At 39.0% G+C, this 10,434-nt stretch overlaps 1 protein-coding gene across 1 annotated transcript in view; it reads left to right on the top strand.

Moving 5' to 3' along the window:
- The window catches only part of PLD1 (phospholipase D1), a 153,532-nt gene that overhangs the window by 85,795 nt on the left and 57,303 nt on the right, over positions 1–10,434 (top strand). Inside the window, exon 15 of the mRNA XM_044669553.1 lies at positions 391–504. Within this exon, the coding sequence (XP_044525488.1) occupies positions 391–504 (114 nt within the window). The remainder of the gene's footprint in view (positions 1–390; positions 505–10,434) is intronic.

Raw genomic sequence — 10,434 nt, 5'->3', positions numbered from 1 at the left:
TATATATATATATATATATCATCAAGATATCATTGAAAGTTAAGGCATAGAAGCCCTTTTTGTAAGTGAACACTAATTATTTTCCTTGGTAATTTGCAGAATTTCTCAGTTTGATTTATCATGTGATGCCTAGCATCATCCACTCTCTTGGGCCCTGGAAAGCTGAGTAAACACATTTTTAAAAAAGTAAACAGGAACTTTTGGAAATAATGAAAACATTCCATGTGTAAATCTGGAGGAAAATTTTTAAATGCCCAGCATTTCTTTCTGGTCTGTCACAGTCATTTATCTTTTATTTTATTATTTTATTTTATTTTATTTTATTTTATCTTACTTTATCTTCTTTTATTATTTTATTTTATTTTATTTTATCTTATTTTATTTTTACAGATTATGAAGTCAAAATATCGATCCCTTTCTTACCCATTCCTGCTGCCCAAGTCTCAAGCCACAGCCCATGAGTTGCGATATCAGGTGCCTGAGTCTGTGCATGCCACAGTGCAGGTAAGTAAAGAAAGCCATCATTTTCTATTCTTTTAAAATATCTTCTTGTTTTGTCTTTAATATTGCGTTTTCAGTTTGATATCTCTTCCCGTATGTACAGCACATACACACACACATGCACACACACACATATACACACGTACACCCTCCTTCACAATAAAGCAAAACTGTTAGGCAAAACTCTCCAGTGAAGCTTGTGAGTCTGACATCATGCGTAGCATTCCATACTGGTAGACATCTACAATCTCTCTCCCAGGCATGTGGAAACCATTCATTATCATCAATAAAATATTATCAGATAAGAATCACCCTTATTTGTTTCGATATCTATTACTTCTTTCCGACCCCTTTAAAATTTAGTAAAAATGAATCATTTCCCATCCCATTTTTAATGGCTGTAATAGGTTAGCACTTCTTTAGTCAGTGGTAATAAAGACTTCTTATTTTAATGTGCTGTCATTTCCTCTTTTTAGAAATTTTATTAGATGTGATGAATCGATTATAGTCGCAGTAGGCAGTCATCCAGAAAATGAAATCATAAGACCTTCAATTTAGAAGGGACCTTTGAGATTATCTAGCTGAAACCCCTTATTTATAGAAAAAGGAATATAATACTGGGGGTGCTGATGGGCCTTCCTGTAGGCTACTCATTTGTAGTAGAAATGGTTCTGAGATAATGATATGCTTTTTTGTTTTTTCTCCATGTCGTTCGGTCAATTTCAGTCATATCTGACTCTAGGTGACCTTATTTGGGGTTTTCCTGGTAGAAATACTGGAGTAGTTTGCCATTTCCTTCTCCAGTTCATTTTCCAGATGAGGAAACTGAGGCAAAGAAGGTTAAATGACTTACCCAGAGTCACACAGCTTCTGAAGCTAGATTTGAACTCAGGAAGATGAGTCTTCCTGATTTCACACACAGCACTCTATCCACTGCACAAACTATCTGCCCTAAGGCTAGCCTGTGTAAAATCTTAACCTTTCATGTAAATGCTAAATAAGGATTTAACAGCTAATAAATAGGTGAGAATGAGAACCCAAACACCTGATAGCAGCCCTGACTTTTTATTCACAGAAGACTGGATAAAATAAAATCTCATTTTGAAGGCAGCCTCAGAAAGAACAGAGTTCAAATCCTGCCTCAGTCATATATTATGTGCCACTAGGCATCTCATTTAATGCCATTGAGCTTCAGTTTCCTCTGTAAAATTAAAGCGTGGGGTCCTCTATGGTCCTTTCCAGCTCTAAATTTATAATTGTCTTATCTTCAATAAGTTCAGTTCATATTGTTTTATTTTGGAATTTATTAAAAAGGAAGAAAGGTAGTTTGCTTAGTTCATTGTTATTGTTATCATCATTAAAAATATTAATTACTTAATGTGAGTAATGTAATTGCTGGGCAAAGCAAGGTACCATTCGAGGAGGTCGTTTTCTTAGACATCAACAATATGAATGGATGTATTGAAGATGAAGATAGGAAATAACAAACTCATAAATCAAGCATTGGAAGTAAAGTATTTCATACTACACAGAAGGAAAGAGGCATATATAGTTACCATGTTGGGAGTCATTGTAGATTTGAGCAACGAGTGAGGAATGATTGATTTAAACATGTCATTTATAGAAATCCATTCACTTGTTAAATCCATTTTGGTACTTTTGGTTGTTGTCTTATTGTCCCACTTATTGCCTAATTTAAGAAAATGGCACACAATTTAAGATACAATCAGGACCTCCTTTACAGGAAACCCAAACAGATCTGTGATGGGAAGAACTCTGAGCTCATATTAATGTTTGACTGATTGAAGACTTAGAGAACATCTCTTGTATTAATTGAGTTATGACTATAACCTATTGCTTTCTTGAAAGGATCATGCCTTTTTGTGTACTGCTTCTCAGTGAAGTAATTCTATTTGTTTCGTATGGAAGGAAGAAGAATGGAGAGTTGTACTACCTTGGAGATGTGAGCTCTGGTTCTGTCTGGACCATTGGCACTTCGGGTGGTCTGTAGGGTATAAAGCTCTTTCATTTTATCATCCTCTCCCTCAGCAACCTTTGGATACTGCCTGGAGTCATGGGAGCTATTAAATAAACTCTCTCAGTTTGAAGAGCTTTTGGTACATTGGCTTACCTCATCCAAGTTATTTCAATTAAATTCAACAACCACCTTTTAAGCCCCTGCTGTAAGCGAGATGTCATGGTAGGCTCTGGCAATGCAAAGTTAGACACTCAAAAATAGTATCTGTCCTCAAGGAGTTTATATTCTGTTAGGAGATACAACATCCTCATAAATAAGTGCCATATAACTTGATTTGAGGGAAAAGAGCACAAGCAACTGGGAGAATCCATGTGAAGCACTGAAGGGAGACTGAATCTGAATTGAGCTTGCAAGTATTGAGTACTTAATATGGGGTATCTCTGGGGACACTATTCATTGGAAGGACAAATACTAAAGCTGAAACTTAAGTACTTTGGCTATGTAATGAGAAGACAGGACTGTCAGAGGGTCCTAAGGCGTCCTGATGAACATTCAGGGATACCAAAGGAATGAGGAGAATGAGATGTGGGGAGAAGGATGACCCACATCAGGAGGGCCAGTGAAGCTGGCAGCAATCAGAAGCAAGGTTTATTGATAACAGCTAGTATTTTCTAAAGAAAATGACATAGACTAAGGGATTAGGTAAGCCTTTTGCAGGGACAATGGTCAGTAATGATTTACAATCTTAGTACAATGACTTAGTTTACTTCACTGAAACTTAGACAAAGTTTTCTATAGGATAATAATTCAATATGTCAATGTGTAACTATCTAGTCCAGATTATCAGGGAAATGTTTGGCTTCAGTAGGTAGAACAAGGACATCTAGTTGTTGCCAAGTACAGGAAGGGTTTGGGGGGCCTTATGTGATACCTAGATAGTGTGACTGGTTCTGGCTAGACCATGGCTTCCCAGAGACTTTGCAATCTGGGGTTCACTTTCACTACAGGGGACTACACAGGACTTGTTGGAAAAGACTGAAGGGAAAAGAAGGGGATGGCAGAGGATGAGACGGAAGCAGTGAACATGAACTTGGACAGACTTTGGGAGACAGTGAAGAATGCGTATTGTGGTCCATGGTGTCACAAAGAGTCAGACATGGGGGGCAGCTGGGTAGCTCAGTGGATTGAGAGCCAGGCCTAGAGACAGGAGGTCCTAGATTCAAATCTGCCCTCAGATACTTCCCAACTGTGTGACCCTGGGCAAGTCACTTAACCCCCATTGCCTAGCCCTTACCACTCTTCTGCCTTGGAACCAATACACAGTATTGATTCTAAGACAGACGGTAAAGATTTTTTTTTAAAAAAAAGAGTCAGACATGACTGAATGAATGAACAATAATGATAATGAATGTCCATAATAGGCACTAGATACTGAATAGGGGACATAAGAGAAAATTTTCTCCTCCCACCAAAAGCAAAGGATCACAGATTTAGAGCTGGAAGAAACCATGGAAGTCACCAAATCCAAATCCCTCATTTTTAGATGAGGTAATTGGGGTCCAAACTCACAATGGTAGTATCAGAGGCGGGATTTGAATCCAAGTTGTTTGATCCCAAAGCCATTGTTCACTTTACCTTACCATACTGTCTAATTTGGAAAAACCTTATTTTGATCATTGATGTTTCTAATTTTTTAGTCTAGATGTGGGCTTTTCTGAGTTGTAACCGCCCCCCCACTGATTGGGGTTCATTGCCTATATATAGCTTGACTGTTTTGTCTGAAAAAAGCCAAGTCTCAGTACAGGTTGAACAGCTCAGTCTTTTGTAGGCATCGTTGCTGTGTGCCCTCTAGGATAGGAAGGGTATTGCTGAAGGAGATGAGAAACCCAAAATAGCACCCACCTGGTTGTTTTAGGGACTGATTATTAATAAGAATAGCTGGCTTTTACTGTCATCTCATTTGACCCTCCCAACAATCTGGTAAGGAAAAGGTTTATCATCATTCCCATTAAGGATCAGAGAGGCTTTAAGGGACTTGCCTAGTGGGACAGGGGGATTTTGAACCCAAATCTCCTGCCCAGAAAAGCAATCTTTTCTACCATACCACATTATATAATCACATATTTGGATCCTAAAAATGTTATCAGCATAAGATATGTCTGCAGTAAATTTGGTCCTGAATTCTATAAGAGTAACTGCAGGGGGCTGTAGCTAGAGATAATGAAATTTGATCATCTCTGTGTCATGTTCAGAAGCCAAGAATTTTTGATGAAACAACGCTGAAGGCAATACAGGAATCATAAGTTACAAGTGAATTATAAATCATGTCACAGTAAAAGGTATAGCCGAAAGCCTAATGGGATCTGCTTGTTCAAATTAGTTTCTTCCAAGGGGATGCAGTAGAAGGGAGACTCATTTTTCAAACCAAATGAGATAATGTGTGTAAAACACTTCATAAACCTTAAAGCGCTATATAAACGTGAGCTATTATTATTATCCTTTTAAAAGGGAAAGGCAGCTCTTAAGGAAATGTATTGGGAACAGTACAGAATAGTTGGGCGGCTAGGCACAGGGTTTAGAGCCAGAGAAATTGAGTTCAGACCTTAACTCTGCCCTATACTCTCTGTGGGACCTCCAAATTCCCATTCAAGCTTGAAATCTGTGCTCCTTTGACTCAGTGATCACCTTTCCATCAACCAGAATTTATCACTAGGTTCTAGGTTCCAAATGCTGGAATACAAAGATAATAGTGAAGAAGCTGAAAGACAGATCTTATCTTCTTCCTTTCACTCCTTTCTCATCTCTCTCTCTCTCTCTCTCTCTCTCTCTCTCTCTCTCTCTCTCTCTCTCTCTCTCTCCCTGGACCAAACATCTCTAGTTCTTTCTAAATCCACACCTTCTGCCTTAGAATTGACAAAAAGTGAAGAATTGTGTGGGATAGGCAATAGGGTTAAGTGACTTACTCAGGATCACATAGCCAAGAAGCATCTAAGACTCTTTGGATGAGATAGCATTGCCTCTAGTAGCTTCACCATTCTGATTGTCTTTCTCTGGACATGCCTCAGTTTGTTGATGTCCTTCATAAAATATGATATCCCAACTAAGCACAATATTCCAAATGTGGTCTGAACAGAGAATTGTCTAGTGTAACTATTATCTCCCTCCCTCATTTCCTCAGTGTGGACGTTCATTATTTCTTTAATAACATGCTCTTATCCCCCTTTTTGACCATCCTGTCCTACCATTGATGTATATCAAAAGTGCAGGTCATAAAACTCTGACATTTCTTCACATATATCATTGCGTAATCATGTCTTCTCAATCCTGCACTTGTGCAATTGACTTCTTAATCCAAATAGAAGATTTCACATTTATCTCTATTAAATTCTAACAATTAGATTCCATTTATCCCTATTAAATTCTATCTGCCTACCCTATGAAGATTGCTTTAAATCCTACAGTTGTCATCTGGCAGTAGAGTTACTTTTCCTTCCTACCCCACCTTAGGGTCATCTGCACATTTTAGAAGTCTACTAGATCCTCTCGCTCTGCTTTGAGGTCACAGATAATAGTTCTAAACACCGCTGGGTCAGAAAACCAAATCATTGGAGGTTCAAACATAAACTTCCTTCCAGGCTGACATTGTGCTATGAATTACTTGGGTCAGGTCAATCAACTAGTTTAGAATCCACCGATCAGTGCTGTTATCTAGCCCACCTTTCCATTTTGTCCTTGAGGGTAGGATGGGAGGCTTGGTTGAATGCTTTGCCAGAAGTCTAGACTTTCAGTGTCTGCATCATTTGAGTGACCTGATGGTCCAGTAACTTTTAGATTTATTACTACCATCATTCCAACACAGCACTTTCTAATTAGGAATTCTCTTCAACGGTGTTAAAATCACAGAATGGGATGGGGTCACATTCCGAGGAATGAATTCCCAACCTGCCATGCTCCTCAGTGGATTCTTGTGCTCCTTTTTCTTTAGCCAAGGTAGCTCTATGCCCACGTCAAAAATAACCCTTCTTCCCTTTGGCTAATTATCTACCAAGTAGTGTCTTCCCCCTGAGACAAACACACATACACACACGCATATGTATATGTGTATATATATATATATATGTGACCGCTCTATCTACTAATGTATGTATATATGTACCAAAATATATCCATATATTTGTATCTATGAATTTATTAAATATACATGCATCTTATGGAATTATGTAGATAGTATAATAAGTTATGTATAATGTTATCTATACAATTATGTTGTTCTGGTCACTCAGTTGTTTTTAGACATGTTCAACTCTTTATGACCCCATTTAGGGTTTTCTTGGCAGAGATCCTGGAGTGGTTTGACATTTCCTTCTCCAGCTTTTTTACAGATGAGGAAACTGAGGCAAACAGAGCTGAGTGGCTCAGGGTCAAAAAGCTACTAAGTGTCTGTCTGAGGTCAGACTTGAACTCAGGTTTTCCTGACTCCTGGCCCAGTGTTCTATCCACTGTGCCACCTAGCTGTCCATTTATTTATATATTATATGTTATGTATTATATATAATATACACATTGTATAATATATGCTACTTATATTACATGATACAGGAATATATTAAATATATTTGAGTCTGCATTACATATAAAGGTATATATTAAACATGTGTACATATATATATTCAACACATGTGATATATTATATATACACATATATATTATGCACAGACACACACACACACATAAATATGCTGTATCTTGCATATATGTAATTGTCTGAATGCTGTCTTGCCCTTTTGGTATGAGATCCTTGAGGGAAGGGACTGTCTTTTTGCTTTTCTTTGTCCTCCTGGGACTTAGCCTCATGCCTGACCCACAGAAGGCATTTAATAAAAGCTAGATAACTGATTGGCAGCCTCAGCCACCACCTACAGCCCCAGGTCAGGTCTCCACCCCAAGTTACCAGGCTCTACGAACCCCAGGATTTCTAGCCTACCCTCAACTGCACTCAGGCCTCCAGCCTAACTGCCTGCTTCTGAGACAATGAATGACTACAATGTCCTGAGTCATCAGGGCTACCAGTGCTGAAGTGGCACAAAGTCTTCCCTAGCCCCATCCCTGCCCCATCCATCTTAGTTCTCCTTCCTCTCCTCCCGTCCCTAAAATACACACACACACACACACACACACACACACACACACACACACACACACACACCATTTTTTTCCCCTTAGAGAATTGTTCTCAAGGAGAATCTCTATAATTAAATGTTAGCATTCGCTCCTCATCTGCATCTGCAGCCCTGATATAGCCACAGTGCCCTCTGGCATTATTAGTGAAATGACAAAGGGGGAGGTGGAGAAGGAAGGAAGGCAGGAAAAAAGGAGGGAGAGAAGGAGAGGGAAAGGGGGAGAGAGAGAGAGAGAGAGAGAGAGAGAGAGAGTGTGTCAAAGATTTAGGCATAGGCTAGCTCCCTTAAAATTGATTTCTGCTTCTCGAAAATGGCTTTATAGACTTGGCACGTTGCTCTGGCAGCTTCTGCAGACACTTCACAAATAAGGTTGGGTGCTTTCCTTTAGCCGTAGGCACATGAACCAAAATCTGCCACAAGAATCCAGAGGGAAGGCAGCCAGAAAGAGACAGAGAGGAGAGGACTGAAATTGCTGAGGTGCAGAGAATCAAAAAATGCAAGGTGTGGTGTTTTTTTTAAAGGAATGAACTATATCACCCAGCAATATAACTACTGCCTTGATATAGTACCAAGTGATGAAAGTTACAATTCTGATAAGTTTTAAAATTTCAAGTCAGCCCAGCTTAAGGAAGAAAGGCCTGGATTTGAAGTCTGAGGATCCAGATTTGCAAGCTGGCTCTGATATCTAATAATTATTACCATCATAAGAGCTAATATTTTTATAGCACTTAAAAGCCTAAGATTTGAATCTCTCCTGATCCTCACAAAAACTCCTTTGTTTGGGGGCTGTTTTTGTCTTCCCCCTGAGAGAGATATACACACATGCTCTGCTCGAGGACAAGATGAGGAGATGAGCTAGATATCAGCACAGTTTGGTGGATTCCAAACTAGCTGAATGACCTGACCCAAGAAGTTGTAATTAATAGCCCAGTGTCAGCTTGGAAGGAAATCTATGGCTGAATCTCCAATGATCTAGTCTGGTCCACTGGTACTTAGTACAATTATCTGAGACCTCAAGGCAGAGAGAAGAGAGTATCTGGCGTGCTTATAAAGATTGGTTCTATCATTATCATCCCCTTGGAATTATCCTTTGAATTATCAGAGCCTCAATTTCCTCACATGTCAAATGAGGCTGTTGGACTAGATGAGATGACCTCTAAAGTTCCTCATAGCCAGTGGGTGATGGAGGCAGCTCAAACTTCCACTAGAGCTTATTGTTAAATTTTCCACAGGAGCATTTACACCTTGGAAATTGGAAAACATTTCAAACCAAAGCTTGATTGATTATTTTGTTGATTTTCTAGACATAAGAGAGTCTAGAGAAAATGTTAATAATTCAGCTTACACTGTAAGAAGGGAATTTGTGTTTTGATTTGATCAATCAGAGATTTGGACTTCCCTTGCATTTGTTCAGAATTTGGGTCAATCAGTGACCAGGGAATTGATCCCACAGGCACTGCCCCCCTTGGGGGTGCCAGGCTAATTGAGGAGCTGTGATTGTTTCCTGAGGAGGGGATGTAGGAGAGCTAGTGGGTGAAGGGAATGGCTTATAAGGTGAGACCCTTCAGGAAGCTAGAGTTTTGGTTGTTTGTTTTCCTCTGAGACTGAGGTTCTAAGACAAACTATGGGGTGGTAGCTTTCCCTCTTCCTACATTTTCCTCTCTCACTATCTTTAATAAAGCTAAAGGTACTAACGCCCTCATGTCTTAAGAATTAATTTCCATGTTTGTCAAACTATGTTAGTTTGTCAACTAACCATTACAACTAAAAAATGTGCCTTTCATACACGTTTCTTCAGAGCTCTCATTATTAAATATTTATTATCATGCTACCACCACACATCTAAATCCCAGAGTTCCATGGGGATGACTATTAAGCCACTAATGGAAAAACGTTTATTCATTCATTTTTCAGTTCATTCAACCAGCAATACTATTAATTGGTGTCTACTGTGTGTAAGCTACTATGCTCAGCATATAGAAGATGGAAAAGTTTATATTACACATGGTCCCTGCCCTCATGGAGCTTCCATTCTAGTAGGCAGAAAAGAAGCAAATACATGTTATTGTGTGCTGTTATATATTATAATTAAGCATATTAAAGAATTGGAAAACAAAGGAAAATGTGAGGGACAAAGCTTCATGGAACCTATGGAATCTGTAGTGCATAGGAATTTGTGGCAAAGATAGAGGGGGGAAACATTCCAAGAATGGGCAACTTCATGTGGGAGAATGGAGAATATTTTCAGGGACAATGAATTCTTGGCCAATTTGGTGAGAATATAAATTGCCTGGAGAGGAATAATATTACTCAGGACTGAAAAGAAAGCTTGGTGTATTGGAAAGTGTGTTGAATTTGGAATCCAAGAACGTGGGTTTAGACCCCAACTCTGCCATTAACTACTCCTTTGATCTTGGTCAAATCCCTTTTCCTCCATAGACTTCCATTTCCATCTGTAAAATGAGGGAGTTTGACTAGGAAATCTTCAAGTCTGGGTCCAGTTGCAAATCCTATGATTTTTTGAGTTGTGATTGTGGAGACTCTGAATAACAACTCTCATTTCTTCAGCCCATAGTTTGTTGAAATATTTTTTTTAGTTAGCCCCTTCAGATGAGGAGTTTGAGTCGGGAGGTCCTGGGTTTAAATCTGGTCTCAGATACTTCCTAGCTATGCAACCTTGGACCTCACTTGCCTAGTCCTTACTACTCTTCTGCCTTGGAATCAATATTTAGTGTCAGTTCTAAGATACAAGGTAAGGGGAGAGAAGGAAAGAGA

The sequence above is a fragment of the Gracilinanus agilis genome, chromosome 3 (assembly GCF_016433145.1).
Source record: "Gracilinanus agilis isolate LMUSP501 chromosome 3, AgileGrace, whole genome shotgun sequence".
NCBI lineage: Eukaryota > Metazoa > Chordata > Mammalia > Didelphimorphia > Didelphidae > Gracilinanus > Gracilinanus agilis.
The sequence above is the reverse complement of the archived record's forward strand: the minus strand, read 5'-3'. Positions and strand labels throughout refer to the sequence as shown.